Source organism: Sciurus vulgaris (assembly GCF_902686455.1).
Source record: "Sciurus vulgaris genome assembly, chromosome: 5".
NCBI classification, from domain to species: Eukaryota; Metazoa; Chordata; class Mammalia; order Rodentia; family Sciuridae; genus Sciurus; species Sciurus vulgaris.
The window spans coordinates 96,440,614-96,465,257 of NC_136465.1; the positions used below are offsets into that span (position 1 = coordinate 96,440,614).

The 24,644-nt window shown below is 33.2% G+C and overlaps 1 protein-coding gene across 9 annotated transcripts in view; it reads left to right on the top strand.

Annotated features, from left to right (window-relative positions):
* The window catches only part of CCDC91 (coiled-coil domain containing 91), a 423,551-nt gene that overhangs the window by 347,061 nt on the left and 51,846 nt on the right, over nt 1–24,644 (top strand). For all 9 annotated transcript variants that reach the window (XM_079139392.1, XM_079139390.1, XM_079139391.1 and 6 more), the window contains one exon: nt 16,600–16,713. In XM_079139392.1, coding sequence (XP_078995518.1) covers nt 16,600–16,713 — 114 coding nt within the window. The remainder of the gene's footprint in view (nt 1–16,599; nt 16,714–24,644) is intronic.

The following is a 24,644-nucleotide window of genomic DNA, read 5'->3' on the forward strand; positions in this document are numbered from 1 at the left end:
CAAGATTCATGAAGAAAAAAATTATTAATGGGGCTAATCAGGGAATAAATATTTAACATAGATGCTATGCAAATTTTAAAGATGACATAGACCTATACAAATAACTTAAATACTAATCAATTTTAAAAGATGAAATAAAATATTACTTGGAAAAATATAAGTCTCAGAACTGACTCTAGAAGATATAGAAATGCTAACATGCTGGTGAAACTCAGCAGATAGCAGTTTAATGATGGGATCAAAGTTAACACACTAGTGCTATGTTAATGGCAAGTATCTCCTGATATGACCAAGTGAGAAGCATGCTTCATCTCTGTGGTATTCTTCCCTAAAAGTTATAGATCGTGAGAAAAGTAGAGCTAAATCCAGATTTCTACAAAATACCTGAAAAGTACTCTTCAAAAGTGCCAGTGCCTTGATAAAGAAAGGCTAAGGAACTGTTGGGACTGGAGACCAGTGAGACATGAGACCTACTGCAATGTTTTGATCCTGGAACAGTAAAAGGACATTAGTAGAAAAACTGATGAATAACAATTAAAATTGGTAATCTATTCAATAATATTATATGGTGTTGATTTCCTTGCGAATTAATCAATTCACATTGATTAGTGTGCCATAATTATGTAAAGATTTTGATGTTTGGGGAGCTGGGTGAAATGTATGTGGAAAAATCTTGTGTTATCTTTACAACTTTTCTATAGATGTAAGATTGTTTCAAAATAAAAATTTTAATGCATTTTTTTCAAACACATACTAATTAAAAAGAGCATATAGAATATTCATTTTTATCTTCTCTGGACTTGAAACCCTACTGATATGAAATCCTAAACAAGTAGAGATGACTTAGAAGACCAAAACTCATTGTAGAAACTCTAAAAGATTTATTAGTTTGTGATACTAGATACCACTAAAAGTGGGTATGGAATGAGGCAGTAAATAGAAGAAAATTTTAAAAGTTTGTTTAATAAGCAGTTAGATCCTGAGTCATCTTTTCAAACTAGATAAAATGAAAGGCACCAAATCAGGTATCACCCAGTCTAACTGAAGTACGGGTGCTATGTTGGAAGTGGGGTGAGAAGGGGGCATTTATGCTGCTTATTCAGATCTTTCTGAATAAAAAATTCAGAAATTTTAATTTTATACTACTCATTCAGCTCTCACAATGCTGATAGCCAGACAGGAAGTTGGAAGATGATTTTTTGAAAAACCTAGACAGTCCAAGATAAAAAGGCCTAAATATAATCTGTGCCAGAAATTGCCTCAAGGAAACACCCTGCCAGACTACTCCACTACTAAGATCCCAGTTCTTAAACCACAACTGCAAACTTTGAGATGTTACTCCACTTTTCAGTGCCCTGCATTTAACCACAAGCAAATAGTCAAGTATGAACAGGTAACTTCTCATGAAAGCAGAGAGTAAAAGATTTTGTGGAGATATAAAAAGTTCTAAAATCTATCATTAATGTCCTCAGAGAAATAAGAGAAGACTTTTCCTCATCTATGAAATAAGAGAAACATAGAAATTAAAAATGGGAGAAAAAATCTGGAGTTAAGAGCTTAAGTTGTAGAAGTCTTCTAGAGAAAAGAATATGAAAATACAAAGAAATAGAAAATAGAGAATAGATCAGACAATGAGGCATTTATTTCAGGAGGTATTTTAGCTGAATCTAGGATTTGAAGAAATAAAATTCAGAAAATCATGATATTTTATTATTATTATCATCATTATTATTAAAATAAATCTAGAATCAAAGAACATGAATTTCTAGCTTGAAAGATTTGAGTTTCAAGATAAGCATAGATTCAACATGAAATTTTTGAGAAACAAAATAGATAAGTTCTCTTAGAAGGTAAAAAGCAATATACAAATGATGAGGAGTCTGAATATAATCAGACTTCTCAGCAACCTTTAAAAGTCTACAGAAATAGCCAACCTAGAAATCCAGTCAATAAAACGTGCAGTGATTAGAATAAAAGCAAACCAGATATCAAACTTTTACTTCCCATCTACTATTTCTTAGGAGTCTCCTTGAGGAGGTATTCTTCCAAAGCAGGGGCAAACCAAAAAAGAATAGTCCAATGGGATCTGGAAAGCTGGAGACTGAGTTAAAATGAGATGTGGAGAATCACTGGAAATGTGACATGAGGGTGATGCCAGGATGGACAGCTGTGTAACAGATTTAAACAGCAATCAATCTGGTTTGGAGATAGTTTCAGGAGAATTAGCTCCAAGAAGATAAAAGGATGCCTGATATCTCTGAACTTATTGAGAGGCTGCTTAGAGAGTTGGAAGAGAACTGGGGCATCAGTTCATAATAAATATTTATCTGGGCCAGTATAATGTGGCTGAGAGGTAGCATTATATCATTCCTCAGCCTGTGTCTTAAAAGGCCTTTTCTACTTTCACTATGTTTTGAAACTCATCCTAGCTTCCATGTGAAGAGTCCTGAGAACCCTCCCATCTGGAGAATGGGAGACCACACAAAGGAGAGAAGTCCTGCTCCCTGAGGCTACTCTCTAGTAGCCAGCCACATTAGACCCAGCAGCTGATTACAGAAATAAATAGGAGTGCCCAGCCAAGGTCAAAAGAAACTGAGCTTGTCCAGATTACCAGTTTGAAGAGTCATGACCTAAATTGGAGATTGGCAAACTTTTTCTGTAGAAGGCCAGATAAAGGATATTTGAGGCTTATTGAGGCTTATTGGGTCATGAGGCTTATTGAGATTCTTATATAATGATAAAAAACATATTTCAATTTTTATTGATAAAATTCAAAATATAATATTTTTTGGTAATGTAGATCTACAATGCAAGAGAATAGCATTCTGTTTTGAGAGATAACATTTTGTTTGTGTTTCAGTTAGGTATTCCTAATCATCAAAGTTAGTTGCAGAGAGCATTTGTTAATGCTGATGTTAAGAAAATCTACATGTTTCATCTTTAAAAATGTCTTTTTACATGGATAGATATTGACAAATATGCCACTCAATAAGCTTATGATTTTGATTGAGTATATTCATCACTTGAGAGGCATTTCTAAAATTCTGTAGGTTCACTTTATATTTTCCATTTGGCATGTCATTACTGTGCAGATTAATTACTTCTAATTTAAGATTAGATGAAAGGTTGGTTGCACAGTGAATAGATTTTGATATATGGAAATTTCATTTTTACTTGCTCCTATATCCAGAAAACACTTCCAGAACTGTAGTTTGAACTTACAAATTTCTGTGGAAATGGAAGACTTCATTTTTTTTTTAACTGTTGGTGCACGGGAAGTATATAAAGCACCTTGACTTTCTTTATAATTCAGACAATCTTGATTGCAGATCACACATCTAAGGTGAGTGTAAATTTTGCATGTGAATTGTAAATTGTGCTGTTGTACATTGTAATTTTATTTTAATTGATAAATACTAACAAGGGGGTTCAGTGTGGTGTTTCAGTACATGGATATTTGTATAATTATCCAATCAGGGTATTTAGCATATCTATCATCTTGTGTGTTTGTCATTTTTTTGTGGTAAAAACATTTAAAACCTAGCTACCTTAAAATATATTATATCATTAACTATTGTCATTCTCTGGTGCCGAAGAATACCAGATATTATCAGAAAAATGAAAGATTATACTCTATTTATGTATGATCTATCAAAATGTATAAATGCATTCTATCATTTACAACTAATTAGAAAAAATAAAATTTAAAAATTAAAAAGAAAAAAAAGAGCACCAGAGCATATTTCTTCCAGCTAAATGTAACTTCATTTCCATTGATCAATTTCTCCTTTTCCCCTTGTTTTTGCCCTTTTTTGTGGCTATAACACATTACCCAAGGTATGTACAAAGAAATAAGGTTTATTTACCTCATAGTTTTAGATATAAAGGTCCAAGATCAGGTGGCACGATTGTTTCAGCCACTGGTGAGGGCCTGCTTGGCCTTGTCACAGTATGGTATATGGCACTGTGGCAGAAGCATGCATGCAGGGAGAGTTCAAATGGTCATAGAAATCAGGGGCCAGTCTTGCTCATTTATATACAACAACCACCCTCACAAGAACTAACTTACCCCATAAGATCAGCATGAATCTCTGAATGTAATGCCCCCAGTGGCCTCACCACCTTCCACTAGGCTCCACCTCTTCATACAGCCACATTAGAGACCATGAACACGTTCCAGCAAATGAATACTTGTGGGACAAACCATATCCAAACCATAGCACCTCCAGCCTCTGTTAACCATTCTCTTTATACTCTACTTCTGTGAGATTGACTTTTACATTTCATATATGATTGATCGTGTTTTTTGCCTCATGTGCCTGACATTTCACTTAACATAAATGTCCTCCAGGTTCATCCATGTTGCCTGGATGACAAGATTTTATCAGTTTTTATGGCAGGATAGCATTACATTTTGTGTATATATCATATTTCCTTTATCCATTCATTGATGGCTGTGATTCCATATCTTTGCTATGGGGACTAGAACTTCAATACACAGGGGAGTTCAGATATCTCTCCAAAATACTGATTTCATTTCCTTTGGCTAGATACCCAGTAGTGGGATTACTAGACCATGTAATTTTTAACTGTACTCAGTAAGAAACAATATCTAGCCTACAACAAAAGCTAATTTCTAAAGTCATTCATTGTTTGATACTTGTGGGTAAGAGTGATTTTTATTCCAAAAAACATTTCTTTCTCAGTCCTGGGGTCAAAAATAATCACAGCAAATCTTTTCCACCACTACTCAGTCATTGAAAGGCTGTGTAGTATATCAAATCTTGATATTCAGTTTCACTTTCTGACAAAACTTCAGAGAAATGATGATGGTTTAGTCCACAAAAACAATGGAAGTTACTGTAAGCACTAATTATTCAATACTTGGTAATAGATTTAAGTGTTTAGAGTCATTGATATGAATAATTATGAGTTTTAAATAACTTACCTTTTCATGAGAGTCACATCTGTCCAGCTAAGCCTTTTTCTGTTACACAAACACACCCACACAAATACTGGGGATGCAGTGGGGGTCTGGGAATAGAGTGCAGGGCCTTGCGTGTGCTAGGAAGCCCTTTTGAGCTTCATCCCCAACCCTTTCCACATATATTTTTACTAACATCACTTGTAACATATTTTTGCAGATTCCACATATCAGGTTGTACTGTATTAATGTTCCTGGATGCTTTTGAAGAAGATCTTATCTGTAGGTATTCCAGATACCTACAGATGGAGCTTGAGTCTTTAATCACTTCAAATTGATTCCTGAAATAAATAATTCCACATTTGAGCCATATCTGTAATATTTGACTCATAAAGAGACAAATTACTCACATCACCATGTTTTTCTAAAATTTTTTTCATTCGTTCTTTTTAGTTATGCATGACAATAGAATGTATTTTGATATATATACATGGAGTATAACTTCCCATTTTTGTGGTTGTACATGATGTGGAGTTACACTGATCGGGTATTCATATGTGAACAGAGGAAAGTTATGTCTGATTCATTCTACTGTCTTTCCCATTCCCATTCTCCCTAACTTCCCCCACACTTAGCCCTGTCATATCTAGTGAACCTGCCCTTCTTCCTCCCCACCATCCCCTACCTATTGTGAATCGGCATTTATGTATCAGAGAGAACATTCAGCCTTTGTTTTCTTGGGATTGGCTTTTTTCACTTAGTATGATAGTTTCCAGTTCCATCCATTTACCAGAAAATGCCATAATTTCACTCTTTATGGCTGAGCAATATTCCATTGTGTGTGTATATATATATACATATATATATATATACACATATATATATATATACATATCACATTTTCTATATCCATTTCTCTGTTGAAGGGCACCTAGGTTGGTTCCATGGCTATTGTTAATTGAGCTTCTATAAACACTGATGTGGCTGTATCACTATAGTTTGCTGATGTTAAGTCTTTGGGGTATATGCAGAGGAGTGGGATAACTGGGTCAAAGGATGATGGTTCCATTCCAACTCTCAGGTAAGGAATCTCCATATTGCTTTCCAGAGTGGTTGCACCAATTTGCAGTCCCACCAGCAATGTATGAATGTATCTTTTTCCCCACATCCTCGCCAACATTTATTGTTGCTTGTATTCTTGATGATTGCCATTCTGACTGGAGTGAAATGAAATCTTAGAGTAGTTTTCACTTGCATTTCTCTCATTACTAGAAATGTTGAACATTTTTTCATATGTTTGTTGACCATATTTCTTCTGCGAAGTGCTTGTTCAGTTTCTTAGTCCATTTATTGATTAGGTTATTTGGGGTTTTTTGTTTTTTGTTTTTTTGTTTTTTTGTTTTTTTTTTTTTTTTTTGGTGTTAAGTTTTTTTGAGTACTTTATATAACCTGGAGATTAATGCTTTACCTGAAGTACAGATGGCAAAGATTATCTCCTATTCTGTAGATTCTCTGTTTACATTTTTGATTGTTGATTGTTTCCTTTGCTGTGAAGAAGCTTTTTAGTTTGATACCATCCCATGTATCGATTCTTGATTTTACTTCTTGCGTTTTAGGAGTCTTGTTGAGGAAGTTTTATTAGGACAATCAATTCCTAAGCCGACATGATGAAGATTTGGGCCTACTTTTCTTCTATTAGGTGCAAGGTCTGTGGTCTAATGCCTAAGTCTTTGATCCACATTGAATTGCCTTTGTACAGGGTAAGAGATAGGGATCTAATCTGATTTTGTTACATTTGGATTTCCAGTTTTCCCAGCACCATTTGTTGAACAGACTATCTTTTCTCCAGTGAATGTTTTTGGCACCTTTATCTAGTATGAGAGAACTATTTATGTGGGTTTATCTCTGTGTCTTTTCTTCTGTACCATTGGTCTTCATGTCTGTTTTACTTACCATGTTTTTTAATTGGTTGTTGATTTTGCTACCGCTGCCCTCCATCTTTTCAATCAGCTGTTGTCAGCAAAAGGCTATTAACTCCAAGTAAGTTTATTTTCTCAAGGCACATTTATCTGGCTGTTTTTAATATTTGTTTTTAAAAAATCACCTTTGAAAAATGGTTTTTCTTGCTTGATTAACGAGATCCACTCGGAAACCTAATTTGGTATCAGGCTCAGTGCATGTGTGTGGAAACACTTCTGTTTTGAGCTATTCCATTTTAAGTTTTGTAATTTTCCTAAATTATTGCTTTCCTGGTATTTGGGGATATTATGAGTGCTTAATTTGGTAATATAGACATATTGTATCCTTGAGGAATAGGTATGGTCTTAGCACATAATACCATTTTTAAATGTCTAATTCAATAACAAAATAATCCCACACTCCACCATGCCTTGACAGTGCAAGGAAATTCTCTTGTTTTGGCATAATATGATAATACTGTTACAGCATGGTAATATTCTTGACACACAAATGAAATGCAGGCATATTTTAACTGCATCACTACAATTTATAATGTTCCAAACAGCAGTACAAATGGATGAGACTGCCACCCGTGATTTCTTTGCAAATACTCTGCTCTGCCATTGTAGCGTGAAAGCAGCCATAGGCAGTATATCAGACAATCTATATGACTGTGTTCCAGTAAAACTTTATATAGGAAAAAATTGAATTGCATATAATTTTCATGTCATGAACTATTTTATTCTCTCTTTTCTCTCAGTCATTAAAAAAAATGTAAAACCTATCTGAATAGTGTTATGGTTTAGATATGAGGTATCCCCAGAAAACCTCTTATGAGACAATTCAGGAATGTTCAGAGATGAAATGATAAGATTATAAAAGCTGTGATTTGATCGATGGATTTGAGGGGTTAGTTGAATGAACTTTTAAGTTGAATGAACTTTTGAGTGATAACTGTAGACAGGGATTATGGCTGGAGGAAATAGGTCACTGGGGGCATGCCACTGAGGATTATATTTTGTCCTTGCCTCCTTTGTTTCCTTCTTTTCTGCTTCCCCAGCTGTCATGAGCTGAACAGCTTTTCCTTTGCCATGCCCTTCCACCATGATGATATGCCTCATCTTGAGCCCAGAGCAGTGAAGTCAGCCAGCCATGGACTGACCCTTTGAAACCATGAGCCCAAAATAAACTTTTCCTCCTCTAAGTTGTTCTTGTCAGGTGATTTGTTCACCATGCTGGAAAGCCGATCAACACAAGTAGATTGTACACAAACATGCAGTAACCCAGATTTGGCTCAGTAGTGATAGATTGCTGATTCTTGATCTAAATAAATGATTGTTAAGCCACTAAAATTTAAGGCATGTGTTATACAACAAAAACTACTATATTGACTGTTTACTCAAAACCGTTAACTATCTAAACTGCAATGATATGAGTACTAAAAATGTCTGTGTCTTGGATTTTGGAATTGTTCTAAGTAATAAGACAAATTCTTTATACTCCATATTGAAAAGTCAAAAATAATGCCTGAAACTGTAGAATTGGCATAAGGGAATTAGAGATATTGAGAGGATATGAAAAACTAAAAGAGAGAAAGCGCGTTCTTCTGGGGAGTGGGAAACATGATGGGATTCATAATTGTCAGAGACTTAGGCATTATTAATATTGTTCTGTTCTTTGATGAGGGGCATAGGTTTGCTTATTATTTTGTATGACATTCTATGTGTTAAAAATTTTTACATACATTAACATTTAATAATAATGAATTAGAAAGTTAAAATTTTGTTCAGGGGAAATACAAGTACTGACTCATTTTTAACTAATCTGAAAATCAGTCCCTACTCAATGCCTTCCTTCATTTGCAAGGTCTATCATTGCCATGAGAAAACCATCCTCCTAATCATAGGAATAGTTCTGTAGAGAAAGAACCTAGTGTACATGAACTCACACCAAAGGAAGATGAAACACCTAAATCCTTTCTTAACTAGCTATTGAAGTATTTGTAAAAATATTTTAGATAGTTTTTCTCACAGATTCATATCAAACTTTTATGATAAATGGTAATTTGTAACTGTTAAAGTCTTTAGAGAATTGAGATTTTAAGAATTATTGATAAAGTGGGTAGATGGGCTTTCAACTCCTCCCTAATAAACTTTGGCTTTGATTGAGAACGATAAAGAACAATGTAAAAATTATGTGTACAGTAGGAAAGAAATTCACACTGTAAGTTGCACCTGAATATGTAGATTATAAATTGTTTAGAATAAGAATTATGTGTTCCATAGCATTTAAGTGTCCAATTCAGTACTCAACTCTTTTCTATTCTGACTCAATCACATGCATGACAATAATAGTGTCCATTAGTTCTTCTTAATGAATAGTATTCCGTATCTACTGTGTTGTGGGAGCTCTGTTGGAATCAGGGTATACATAACTGAGGAAAATAGGCATTGTGTATTCCATCATGAATCTTATGTTCTGGTAAGGCAAATAATCATTAGATAAACACACATGAAAATATTCAAAGGCAGAGATACTCAGAGATAAAACAACAGGAAGATATGAGTTAGGTCTGAACATGAGAAAAGGCTTCTCCAAGGGATGAAAAGATAGATAGGGCACAGTTGCCATCATGAGGGAATGTGTGCCAAGGCTTTGAGCCAGAGGGAGTATGGTATAGACAGACCCAGAAAAAAAGGCAGTTACAGCTGAAGCACAGAGCCTGTGATTCAGAGTGGAGAGCAAAGTGAGACTAGAGAAGTAAGTTGGGGCCAGACATACTGTTTATGTATTAGCAGTTTTTCTTATTTTGTGAATATTAACTGGTTTGCACATATTTATACACATAGTATAATGTAATTTTTCCAGATATACTGTGAAATTCACCTGAATCTATTTCAATATCTATATGGATAGTCTTTTAAATCTTTTAGCTCACTTAGAAAAGAGCATGTAATGCCTTCAATTTGCAATTAAGCTTTGAAAAATAATCATCTTGGCATTCCACAAACGTACATCTTCTGTTCAACCAGGCTGAGGCTAATGTAGCCCTGAAGAGAGAGACAGATGTTTGGGTATTATTTCTACATATATAGAAAAGAAGTAAGAAAGAGAAGTCTCTGGGACCATCCTTTTATGTTAGTGTCCTGTAATTTGTTTTATCACTTAAAAGGAAAGGATATAAAGTCTCTGCAGACTAGTTTTATTGGAGCATAAAAGTTAATACCATGCCTACACAACTTATTTCCTTGATTGTTTTGCAAATTTGTTATTCTAATATGGGTGGATAACTCCTCCCTCTACCACCACCTCTTCTTCAGTTTCTTTTTTAAAAATATACCTTTATTTTTATTTATATATTTTCATGTCATGCTGAGGATCAAACCCAGTGCTCACACATGCTAGGTGAGCACTCAGCCACTGAGCCACAACCCCAGCCCTTCTTCTTCAGTTTCTGTTCATTCCCTGTCTGGCTAATTTTTCTTCCTAAATATTTTCTCCTGTTAGCTAAGTTTTTCCCACTCACTCCATTGAACTGTCTTTTCCCTGGACTATGTTGTCATGGCTTAACTGGTCTCCTTGACTTTAGTTTTATCCCACACAAACCCATCTTTCAGAGTCACAGGATATTGTGACTGAGATAGAGATCTCATCATGACATGATAGGCGTCAGTGGTGCATTACTATGTGTAAATTAAAGACCAGGATACCTAGCAATATTTACATTCATTGAGCACTCACTGTGTGCCTAGGGAAGTCTCAGATATTTGACACAGATTAACTCAGTCATTATAATCCACCTATTTTAAAAGATACTACTACTGTTCTCATTTTATAAATCAGAAAACACAGGCATGTGACATAGAGGCCTGTGTGTCCATGGCCTACCTCACTAGCCTATTCTGTGGGTGCTCTCTGCCTTATGCTTCCTGCTATTATGATATTAAAAATCCTGTAGTTATGTCCTTCAATTGATGAATGGATAAAGAAACTGTGGTATATATATATATATATATATATATATATATATATACACACACACAATGGAATATTACTCAGCCATAAAGAATGATAAAATTATGGCATTTGCAGGCAAATGGATGAAATTGGAGAATATCATGCTAAGTGAGATAAGCCAATCTCAAAAAAACCAAAGGTCGAATGAGATCGCTAATAAGTGGATGAGGACACATAATGGGGGGAGGGAGGGGTTAGTGTTAGGGTTAGAGTTAGGGTTAGGGAGGGGGGCAAGAATGGAGGAAGGAAGGACTGTATAGAGGGAAAAGAGGGGTGGGAGGGGTGGGGGGAAGGGAAAAAATAACAATGAATCAAACAACGTTATTCTATGTAAATTTATGATTACACAAATGGTATGCCTTTACGCCATGTACAAACAGAGAAACAACATGTATCCCATTTGTTTACAATAAAAAAAAAAAAAAATCCTGTAGTTAGTATTATCAGATTGGTGTTCGCACTCCAGTGCCCTGCTTATTCTTAACTCTCTCCTCCTTCCCCTTTACTTGGATAATCGCTGATTCTTTAAGATGCATTTCTTCCAGAATCCTTATGCCTTCTCCTTCTGTAGGTGTCCTCCTTCCATAATACTCTAAATCTCTATCATGACATTTATTTTGTTAAAATCCAGCCCATATATTTGTTTTCCCAAATAAATTGTGAGCTTTTGAGTGCAAAGTCTAAGCCAGTTTATTTTTACAGAATTCAATACTCACTCCCTCTGAAGGAAAACTTTGTTCCATTCCTTGCTCTAAACCAAATTATAATTAAAAGTAATAATCAATCTTTCTTTTTAAATCTGTGTGCCTGCTTAGTAATACCAATGAACGGAGACATCATGGTTCCTAAAAATTTACATTTCTGATTATACAGACTTGTTTCATTTTGAGAGTTGCTTATAACAGACACAAAATGTTACTCATTTTCCTAGTATCTTACCTAAAAATCTATACCAAATACAAGGACTCTAGTTCATTACCTCCAAATCACTACCCATAATACTGAATGTTAGTTGTTTTATATATTAAAATTTAGAAAAGAATAAAAGTTGGGATAATCCAGAAGATTTTCTCCCAACTTTCAGTGAAATTGTACATTGGCGTAACAGACTCAGATTGCTGGCATATGTACCGTAGATCACTGTCGCTCTCCATTGACACAGCGTGCTGTTTAAATGGAGAGTAAATTCTGAGAGACATGATAAAGAGCCAGTCGGTTTACTTTTAGTATACCATTTGAGGTGAGGCAAGGATGATTGTGTAGGGGATGAGTCAAGTGTGCACTTGCTAGCTCATGGAAACATTGTACAAGTAGCAGGGGTAGCATCAGTGCACATGCCAATATTGGTAGCTCCTTAAGCCTTCAGGCTTCCCACTATCCAGCCTGAATTTCCAGATTCCTTGCCTTCCATTTCTCATAAGAAGCCTCATCTGCAGCCAGCAGTCTCAAACACATATTGGGTTTTATCTTTGTGCTTTTATGCCAAATGCCTTATAAGCTTGTATTTCTAAATAGTATTCAGTATAACCTATTCATTGTTGCCTCGGTCTTGATCCTCATATCTCTGCTGCTAAATCTCAGGTCAGAACCTGAGTTTTCTTAGGCTTTCTCTGATCACAGGAGACATTATGATGCTTCCTTCCTTAAATAAAACTCATAACTAGTACTACCACCACTCATTAACTACAGTGTCTTTGAAATTTCCTTTTTTATACTGTTATTTCAATTCCTGTGTGCTTATGTTTTATTTCTGCAAGTAAATTTTAAACTCATCAAGGAAAGGACAAAAAAGCTTTCAGTATTTGGGACTTTTTCTTGCACATAATAGATATTTAGAAAATAATTTGATAAATGAACATACGAAGAGAATTTGCTACCAACCACAAATCAGAACTGGTTATAATATGTAATACCTATTCCTCTCTAGTTGTCACTGGTTTTTAAGATAAATTTCTATAACCATGTGCAACTTTTAATATGATACATAATTAGATTATATGCATACATTGTGTTTGTAAACAAAAAATAAAGTAAGTTGGGCATGGTGGAACATGCCTATAATCCCAGCAACTCAGGAGGCTGAAGCAGGAGGATAGCAAGTTCAAGGCCAGCCTCAGCAACTTAATGAGGCTCTAAGCAACTTTGTGAGACCCTGTCTCAAAATAAAAAATAAAAAGGGCCGGGGATGTGGCTCAATGGTAAAGTGCCCCTAGTTTCAATCCTCACTACAAAAAGTAAAGTAAGCAATTTCCCCAGAAAATTAAACAGCTCTATAATCATGTGGTTTATAACCCACAGACCAGAATTAAGTTGGTTGCTGAGATTTGTTTCCCATAAATAACTGTGTTTATAATCCTTAACAAAATTACACTGATAAAAAGTATACAGTCAACAGATGTTTTACTGGTTCATGATTCTCTGATTACTGAAATGTATGGTGGATTTGATGGATACCACAGCAAAACTACACTTTTAAGCAATAAAGAGAAATTTTAAAAAATCTTATACAAAATGTCACATAAGCTTTCAGCCCTAAATGACTTTTAATGCAACCTACTTTATTATAACATTATAGAAGTTGATTCTACTCATTTCGTTTTTAAAAATTAGTATGAAGAACTTTCTCCACATTTACAAACTCATGATGTAATTATTTCATTAAATTTCTGCATATATTGTAGATGGGAAAAATATTTAAAATACAACAATAAATGTGACTAACATTTTAATAGATACATAACAGCATGTATATGCTTGCCTGTTTTTCTCTCCAAACTACTCACCTTAGGTTTGTGGTTCTCAATTGGAGTCCAGCTAGTGGGTAGATAACAGGTGTTGTGTTTAACACAGATACTCCCTCACAGCACAGAAATATCAGTAGTGGTGCCAATGGTGAGAAACCCTGCCTTACAGAATAGACCATGTTCAAATGGTGTTATCATTACTAAAACATTCTGGAAAATACTGTTCGTTTGCTTATTTACATATACTCATTGGTAGCATTCCTCACTCCTTGTGAACTATTTTATTTTAGATTAATTCTTATGACTTAGGGACAATATACTTCATTGATGGAATCAATAAAACATTTAGGCAGATATTCACAGGCACTTGTATACAGGCACACAAAATTTGTTAATTCCAGCTAATTCAGAATTTGGTCTGATTAGAGAATGAAAGGCTTAAACTTTATTTTTGTATCATATTCAAAGGAATTATTTTTTGAATAATAGTTTTTCAAGGTGGGCTTCACAACCATAATGGTTATCTAACTTCCAACTGAGGAGGTGAAACCAAGGGAAGTTTCTAAGTGACACTTTGCCAGCTCAAAAAGGAGGAATGGAGATCCTCAAATATTTGGACCAAGAAGGTAATATGTATTCTCAGCCTCCCCCAAAAATGTTAGCTGAAAGACATAGCTAACTGTGTTTTTGGATACAGCCTAATTATTTAAGTTGATTTTTTGTTTTCAACAAGGCCTGATAAAATTTACTGATCTGCCCTTGTTAGAAATCGTGATTGATATTTAATATATACCATGGATTTATCTTTTACATTCAAATAATCCTAGTGCACAGATGTTATGTACAATTCTAAATTCCCCAAGGTCTTAAAAATTACAGTTTTGTAATTCATCTGTTGGCAAAACAACCTGAACTGATAATGAAGTGATTTATACTTTTACCTACATAATGTGAATATTCATACTCTTCATTACAGATTTATTAATGTATTTTATTTCAGAAGGCTTAGTAATATATATCATATTTTTGGCCTTTTAAAATCTGATAATTTTCATATTCCAAATTTGTAAGTCATCAGTAAGAATTGTAATAGTAGATATTTTAACTTATTTATTTTATTACTATAATTTTTCAGCTTTAATTTTTTCAAGTTGTTGCGAAAACTATTTTTCTGTTATTTCATCAGTAACAGTGATGAAATACTGTTGATTTCATCAGTACTCAGTGATTGATTGGAAATATAATAGTAACAGTTTTCAAAGTAATCATCATATATATTTTCAGCATTGTTACTTAATTTTATGTATTAGGAAGGGAATCCCCAAAATAATGTGTATACTAAAATCAGAGTGGGCAGAGTGAGTATTCAAGCAACTGACAAAAGGCAGCATGTATTTTGCCAATATTTCTAGAGTGCTTAAAGTCACATAATACTCTTTTAAAAATGCAGAATAAGATGCTATTCTCCTCCAAATAAGCAGAGGGGTTTTTTTTAAACCGATAAAGCTAAATGTAATCAAGACTTAGAAAATAGGCACTCTCTCAGGGCTGGAGTTGTGGCTCAGTGGTAGAGCGCTTGCCTGGCATATGTGAGACCCTGGGTTCGATTCTCAGTACTGCATATAAATAAAATGAAAATAGGCACTTTCATGGGCTGCTTGTGGGAAAAAAATTATATAAATTGTCAGAAGCCATAAAGAGTTTATATCCATTGGCCAAATAATTCCAAATTATTTTCAATTGATCTGACATAAATATCTAACAAGGATACATATATGGATGCGCCTCCCTTTAATAACAATTAAATTATTATGCAACTTTGTAATGAAATAGAAATCATATTATAAAATAATTTTTAATAGTTTAAGAAAGTATTAAAAATATATTTTAAGTAAAACATGTCGGAGTTAGAAAATAGTATGTACAGTTTAGGTCCTGTCTTCATTATATCTAAGCCTACATATATGTATAGATTGCTTTGTGTTTTTCTCTGTTTTCAAATTTTCTATAGTATTTTTACAATAGTGAATCTTTAATATTATTTTACATATTATGGTTCATATATGTGCATATCTAAAATTGGGGAAAACTGTGGCAAATCAAACACATCAAGGGAAAAATTCCTCAAAAATAAAAAATGAAGGAAATATTCTGAGAAACTTCAAGATATTTTGTAATTGATTTTCTTACTCTCCAACAGATAAAGGATGGGACCTATATAAATAAATGAAACAAATTTTGTTTTATAATATACATTTCAACCCATGAAGCACTATTTCAGCAGAGAATATTCCAACTTCTTGAGAAATGCTGCATTTCTTTTTTAGAGTGTTAGCCTTTTTTCTCTGTCTGACATTCTGAAATCATTTAGGTACCTGATTTCTAATTCATTAAAATGGGGAATATCTTTTTCTTCCTTAGGTCTCTCATTTCAAATGTTAGCAATCCGAGTAGAATTTTTACCTTTTATTCATGGTGTCCAACTCCCAACATCCTAACCTGGCAGGAGAACCAAACTAGCTGTAAATCTTACCGCCCAGACCACACTTGATTATTGTATGATGGTAAAATTAAACGTGAATAAAACAGAGCATTAGGGTGTTCTTGGAAGAATAAACACAAGTTTGAAGTCTTATGTGGATAGTGCAAAGTACAGGAAGGCAATCAATCATGTAAACATCAAATGAAATGTTGGTAAGGAAGCCATTGGAGTCTGTCAGGCGCTCCCTGCAATAAATGGCTTTATTCCATTTCTTTTCCCTTTAACTCAGTTTAGGAAAGAGTTCTGCGAAATCTGTAACAGATCCCAAAAGATTTTATAGGTTCATATTCCTGTTTAAAGGTAAGCTTTGAACAGAGCTCCCACCCACTGAAGAGGATTTCTGGTTTATATAAAATAGACACAAATATGTCTTGGTACATACCTTGCTGACTTTTTCCTCTTTCCACAAACAGGAAACTGTTAAGGCAGCAATAATAGAAGAACAGAAGCGAAGTGAAAAGGCTATAGAAGAGGCAGTGAAAAGAACAAGAGATGAATTGATAGAATATGTAAAAGAACAGAAAAGGGTAAGTATCTTCTGAAAGTTTAAATTTGTGCTTCCATGAATTCAAGCAGTGGCTTCCATACAGTAACTTAAAGATATTTAAAATGTCCTTTATCATGGAAATAGAAATTCTTTCAGATAATTTTCCATATATAATTTTCATATCTATTCGAATATATTTTTGCATATATATTCTAATAGCTAAATCTATAAACATAAATTCCCTCTTTCAGCAAAAAAGGATCAGTGAATAATTTCTTGCTAGACTCCTAATAATTTCCAACTTATCATTGCACTCATTACTCACAAAGATAGTAGATTTGAATTTTTTGCTGTACATTTGTGAATTTCTTACAGTATTTGTAGAAATTTATGTGTACCTTTAAGTTGTCCTCTGTTAACCCCATTGTGGTTCTAATGGCTTTCATTACAGTTAGCAAATGAAGGCTTCTCAGCCATAGTTCCATTTCAGAAACATCACTCAGAATATGCTTGTTATAATTCAGGTTATATACTAAAGTTTTGCAAAATAAATATCTCACTGTAATGTGGTTTTTGAGTTTGAGTGGTTGCTGAAAATAATAGGTCAAATGATTTGTTGTCTTTTCAACAAAGCTTTAGTCTTCTTAAATAACATGCAAGATAAGAAACACCTTAAAATGAGATGTTCAATGTAATCACTATTAAATGGTTTATATTTTATATAATTATATAATTTTCCATATACAATATTTAATATGCTTTATTTGTATGCTTAGTACATGTCATATATTACATAAAAATACTTTTAAGTATTACATGTGTAAGTATATAATATGAACATATAACTTATGTCTTGTTATATAATGTAACATAACATAAATAAAACATAATGCATATGAGGGAATTTGATGGATAATATCTAAACTTAAATAATTGGTGGACCTGTAGCTGGCAGTTAAGTTGTAGCTAAGAAGTGAATTAAAATTCATGACACCCACTTAAATCTTTTACTCTTAATTTAAAGTCAAATTTGGTGTAATACAAAGAAAATTCCCACACCTTTGTGGCTACCATTACATTTTAATAAAGGAGAACTTGTCACCAGAGGAAAAAAATTGGTAAGGAGCCTTTTCAGATAAATTAACCATCCAAAAAAGCGTTCTGTGTGGGAGTAAATCTTTGAGCATCACACATCATTACCTCAGGGTGTTTTTAAAACCATTTTTACCCAAATTCCTAATGTCTAATCTTCTTAACAGAAAAAATTCTGAGCCCAAAGGAATCAATTGACTTTTCAATTAGAGGTATACATGTTCCGGAAAAGGGGTTCAAGAGAAGTCATTCAGCAAAGGAATTGTAGATACTTTTCACATGCATACAGGATTGATTGCAATAGTTAAAGAACATAGAGTTGAAGTAAACTGGAAACTTCTTGTGGATATATTCTTTTATATCTTTTTTTCCTTTTTTTATAATTTATGTAATATGATTATGGTAAAAAAAAAAAATTACCCTGAGAGCTACTATCTAAACAAGATTTAAAGTCTATAGGACTTTATCATTGACATTATCATTGGATACAGGATTGTAGATAGAGCTAATCTTTAGTGCTTATTCATTTTTCTGGACTGAAACTTCATGCAGTTGATGAGTGACTCTCCTCCCGCAGCCCCCTGGTAGCTACCATTCTACTCTTTGATTCTTTGACTATTTTAGACATTTTGTGTAATTGGGATCTTGCAGTATATGCCATTTTGTGACTGACTTCATTTCACTTAGCATGATGTCCTCAAGGTTCATCATGTTGCCACATATAACAGAATTTCCTTAATTTTTAAAGGCTGAACAGTATGTTGTCATACATATATACTGAATTTTCTTTATCCATTCATCTGTTGATAGATATTTAGATTGTTTCCATGTATCCCTTAATAGTATACTGCCAAGCCTTATTCAATCTCTAAATCTGGATAAGAAATTATGTAATAAAGCAAGCCTATTTATAAGATTGTTTTAGACTAATATTTCTTTGATCAAGATGGAAGATACTTTAAAATCACATATTTTTTGACAGAGAATATATGGTTACTTATACATTTCAAATAATAGACCTTTTCATTCATTTTTTAAATGTATTTTTAACTGGTACATTATAATAATACATAATAGTGGGAATTATTTTGCCATATTTGTACATACATATAACATAATTTGATCATTCCCCAAGGAAACATTTTTTTAAGAGTTATCCAGTCCTTGTGTGAGGTAGATTAACTGTTGAAAAAACTAACATTGAACTCTGCCATTTTAGTCTGTGTGTTCATATTAAAGGACAAGTATTTATTTGTGTTAGTCAGGTAAGCCAGTTATGTGTAAAGAGTTCACTAAACAATAGTCATAACAACAAAATTAAAACCATGTTAAGTTCCATTTGTATCATATTTTCTCTGTATATGTTTCCTTATAAGATAAGAATAAATTTAATACCTATCTTACAGTGGTTATAAGTATAATACATAGGAAAATAGTTGTACTGAGGATGATATGTGTTATATACTGTGTAAATATGTGCTATGATTATCTTCACCACATTATTAAGCAATACCTGAAAAACACTAGTTGCATTATTTTTGACAATTACACATATGCTGTTCAGAAGAATGTTTGATATCCTGTGTACTCTGAAGTTTATAATCTGAATCCTAGAATTTTATTTCACTCCTGGTACTAATTCACAGAAGATTCCAACTAATTTTATTAGTATACTTGTAGGAAATTTATTGCTTTTTGGATTACAGAGTTTTCTTAATAATACATATTGTGGAATACTTTCAATCTTTGAATGTTTCTGTCTTCTCCAACAAAAAAGCTATGAAAAAAATGCAAGTAGATAAAATATCTGAAATGAAAGCACCAATTAATAAGACCAATTTTTATTTAACTTTTTAAACATTAAGAGCTTTTTTTACCCTTTTCTTAAAAAAAATAAAAGATATTTCAAGTTGATTTTTATGAATATCTTAGGTCTTGGAAATTTTTTCACAATGAGAATGACATCTCAGAGCTTTTAAACCAATACTTGGAAAAAACAATAGTTTTTATGTTTTTGTTTTTTTAGCAAATTCATATTGTTTTTCTTCTTCCAAAAAACTAAATTACTGCCACTTATCTCTATTTCTTCTTTTGGAAGTTGGATTTCTATTTGCATCAGAGAAGAACACATTTCCAGAACAAAAATTTTCTTTTCCTTTTTCCAGTTTTGGGATTTGTTGTTGTTGTTTGTTTAACTAGGGTCAGTCTAAGATTTTCAACATTATACTTCTCAGCTCCACAGACCTTAGTTCCTACTGAACTTACATTTTAGACTGTGAAGTAATCATTTTTTCCTCTTGAAATTTAAAAAATTCTTTGAAGTAAGAAGACAATGTTGAGTTGAGCCCTGTCTCTATATGTCTTTGTCTTAAACAGTCTTTCCTTTGGCATTGTCACACCATTACCAAATTCACTAACAGTTTGAAGGGAACATCACAGGACTGAACGTGGCTTTTACTATGTATCTTAAGTCAGTGAATCTTTAATTAGTTATCTAATCCTGTTGAGTATTACAACTATACTCAAGTAGGAATATACTTGAATTAAAATTAGAAATTATTCTGAGAAAACATTTAATTTTAGATGATGTTTTCTGATTTTTTTATGTGTCAAATCAGTAGAAATGTCACTAAACTTTATACATACCTACTAATCATTTGGTCTGAACATCTTGGACAAGGCAGAGGGATTACCTACATTTGTACTAATTAATTGAATCATAATTTAAATAATTACATCATAAATTTTTCCTGTTATGTAATATATGTGCTATTAGTCCAAGTTATGACTGAAAATTAATATGTAATCAAAATATCCAAATAAAGAAAACCTTTTAAGAGCTCAACCAAAAAAATAACTTGAATAAATGATGAGTCAATTTTGATGATAATTGTGGTTATAGATATTGAACTTGGTAGTCTTTTTTAAAACTCCTCTGGAAAATCTTTCTTTCTAATGCCAAGAAAAATTATTACATTTAATTTACAAATTTATTATAGAATTGAAAAAGTAATATTTTTCAACGTGAGACATAAATTTTCAATAGTATTTAATAGAAATTATCTATTTTTTTTTTTTTGCAGTGTTGGGGTTTGAACCCAGTGCCTTGTGCTTGCGAGGCAAGCACTCTACCAACTGAGCTATATCCCCAGCCCAAATTATCTAATTTTTAATGGATTTAGTCAGCTTTACTATATTTATATTATAGAAAAGTTAGACAGAAAAATGAAAGATTAAAATATGTGTTTAATCTGTGTGATAATAAGCTAAATAACTACAAGTATAGCTACTTGCATGGGAAAATACTTATTAAAATTAAAATTTGACTTCAAACTCTCTTGTATTACTAGAAATTCTCTATCAGAGGTTGCAAACTATATAGGTCACCGGTCAAATTCATCCTGCCCCTGTTTGAGTAAATAAAGTTATGTTGGCACACTCATCCATACTCTTTCACTTGTATACTGTCTTCTGGGTGGTTTCATGCTGTAACATCAGAGTTGAGTAGTTGAGAGAGACTGGACCATATAATCTAAAATACCATGTTTCTTTACAGAAAAAAAAAAAAAAATTGTCAACCCTTGCTCTTGATCATAAAAATTATCTTGGACTTGGTGTGGTGGCACAACTCAGAGGCTGAAGCAGGAGGCTCTCAAGTTTGAGGCTAGCTTCAGCAAATTAGGGAGGCCCTAAGCAGCTTAGTGTCTTAAAATAAAAAAATAAAAAGACTAGAATGTAACTCAGTGGTAAAGCACCCGAGTTAGATCTCTAGTACCAAAAAACAAACAAACAAAAAATCATCTTGGGAAAATTTCTTACTCCAGTCCTTTAAAAATTTCATTCTTTCATTATGCCTCTGTGGAACTGGGCAATTGAAATTTCTTAGGTGCTATTTCAGAGAAAATTTATCTCTCTTCATATAAATTGCCAGATAAAGTATTATAATATGGCAGATGTGTCATTAATACTGTGAACTTATTTTGTATAAAAGAGATGGCGAAGAATGAGATGGGGAAGGCCTCGTCCCTAACACTTCCCTAGGGAGGAAGAATTTGTGGTTTACAGTGACCTATGGCCCCTGGATTAGAATGAAGAGTTCCAACCCATCCCACAAGTTCAGACTGTTACACATGACCTTGCTGTGAGGGAGGAAGTGTTAATAATATTCTGCAAGCAACAACTTCTCACAGCCAGTGATTCCTAAAAAATAAAGTCTCATCCAAATGTAATAAAAGATTATTTTTTTTTTCCTCTTAAGAACCAGAATTATGGCCTGTGTTTTCTAAATCACCTCAGGAAAATAACATTCACTTTGGAGAATTCTTCTAGATTTTCAGAGAGGAGTAAGGAGCTTTACATCAGAGACTTTGTGGTCAACACATTGTTATAATTTCTTAATTATTAAAGGGCCCTTTCAGTTCAGTTTTGCTGCAGTATTTTTGTGTGCTTCTTTGTATCTCAAACCATTTAAAAGATAAGATTTAACCAAAATGAACTTTCTTTAGTTCCTGATCCATGACACACTTACTTGAACTAGATATAATTTTCAAGATGTCACTTAATCTTACAGTGTCTTATTTCTCATCTTAATAATACAGAAGTTTGGCTAGCTGATCTCTAATGTCTCATAGTTCTGGAATTTATTCATAAGCCTGTAAAAATACATTTTTTCCTGACAACTGGTAAACCTTTTGAAGGTTTTTAATTCTTGGTAAAAAATGAGTTGCATCATAGTGGTTGTTTTATAAAATATTTGTACATTAGTACAGAAAATAGCAATTTTGTGGCATTCCCCAGCCTCTTGCCCATTTTCTTCCTAATTAATTAATATGCCGTCTGTTGCAGGCTCTAGAGCGCATGCAAGAAGCAGTTTGCTATCTGCATTCTAAAGTATCTGCTCTTGTAGCTTCTGATTTGGGTCTCATAGTTGAAAATGCTTTTATCTGACCAGGACATATTAAGATGAGAAGTGTGCCCTCCCATTGAGTTGTTTCCTTTGCTTTCCATCATACCTGATTGTTTCAATACTAAGGGAGTTTAGCCTATTCTACATAACCCATGTTTTATTTCAAGCCACCAAAAAAAAAAAAAAAAAAATTATTTTATTTTTTATCTGTGCTTTTTAGATAGCTATACATGACAGAAGAGTGTATTTTGTATATTGTACATACATGGAGTATAACTTAATCTAATTAGGATCCCATTCTTTTGGTTGTACATGATGTAGAATTTCACTGGTAGAAAATATACCTTCCCAATATGTAAAATCTCACCCATTTCAGGTGGTATGGAAACAAATAAAAAGATAATTGGATTCAAGGGGGGAAAAAAAAGGAAAAAAGCCACTACAGATGATTTTCCAAAATGATGTTTCAAGTAGGTAATACGTTATCCTCCTCTCTAAGTTTAAAGAGTAGAAAATTTGATTCAGAAGAGGGGTTGATGAAACCAGTGAAGTGAATAGATTGTGCTCTTTTTTAATGTTAATATATATGTGCTTTATAAACATTTACTGTTTTCCTTTCTTAAACTCTTCTTTGAAAGTTTATTTCATAAAATATACTTTAAATTTGAATTTATTATCATCAATTCATTATGTAAATGCTAGACTCATTTACATAAGAATAATCTAGAAAGAATTTGCTACTTTAGGAACAATCAGAGACTTTGCTAAGGCAAATCTATTGGACATTTCCATCTCATGGGTGGAGTAATTGAAAAGATATTAAAGATATAGCTCAGTGCTTAGATTATTACTGTGTCAGGCAATATGATCTAACTTAACATCAAGCTGTAAATGAATGCCTTTACACATAACTAGTTGGTACAGAAAGTATTGTACTATATTTAAACTGGGGATAGCATTTTTGTATAAATAAAAACAAAAATTCTAAATCAAACTATAGTAGGGAAAGACTTTATTTGGTGTCATTTAGTAAGTAAAAATAGTTTTGTCAGTTTTATGTGATAATTTAAAATGTTCATCTTCAAAGAAATAGCAAAAAAGTGTTAACTTTGAGGCATGGGTCATGGCAGCCAGGAAGTGGCTCACCTAAGGGTGTATTATTATTGAAAGCTTATGATTAGATTCAAACCATGTGAAATTTTTACTCAGAATAACAGAAATCTCATAATATAAATGATGAGAACAAATAGGAAGGAAAATCAGAGACCAGGTAGAGAAAACAATGACTATTGAAAGGCCCCAAAATTGAAATGATGATGACAGATGTTACTCAAATAGCATTTACTACATTCCAGGCAATATTCTATGGATATTATTTACAAGAGAAAGAGGGTGTGAGGGTGAGTGAGTCTGTGTGTGTGTGATAGGTATTATTAGCCCCCAAATCACAAAGGAAAAAGGCGTAGTCTGATTCTGTCTGATCTCTTAACCATTAGGCAGTCCAACTCTGTGGGCAAGATGGAAAAGTAAAGAATGAGGATGAAAGATAAAGAGGTCAAAAAAAAAAAAGGAGTGAGTTTTAGGTCAAAATCCAAGAATAAGAGGATAATATTTTTATGTTTTGTTAGCTCTGGTACTCTGTATCATCTACCAGATCAGAGCAGCTATGAAGGACCAGGAGCACTCTGTCTTTAAGAAGTTTTTAAAGTCTTGTTTTGGGAGGAGCACCACATCTTTAAAAAGTTTAAAGTCTGTTTTGGGAGGCAAGTTTAAGAGCATATTCCTTAAGTAATTGTGTGAGTTCAAGAGTATGGCTTGAAGCAATATGAGACACCATAAACATGGCAGTTTTGCTTGAAAGAGGTTAAATGCATTGTGCTCACAGTAATTGACAGTAGAATTCAGAAGTCCCTTAGACTGTAGTGATCAAGAGGGGCTTTTGATTTCAGTCACATGGAAACTAAAATTTGAAC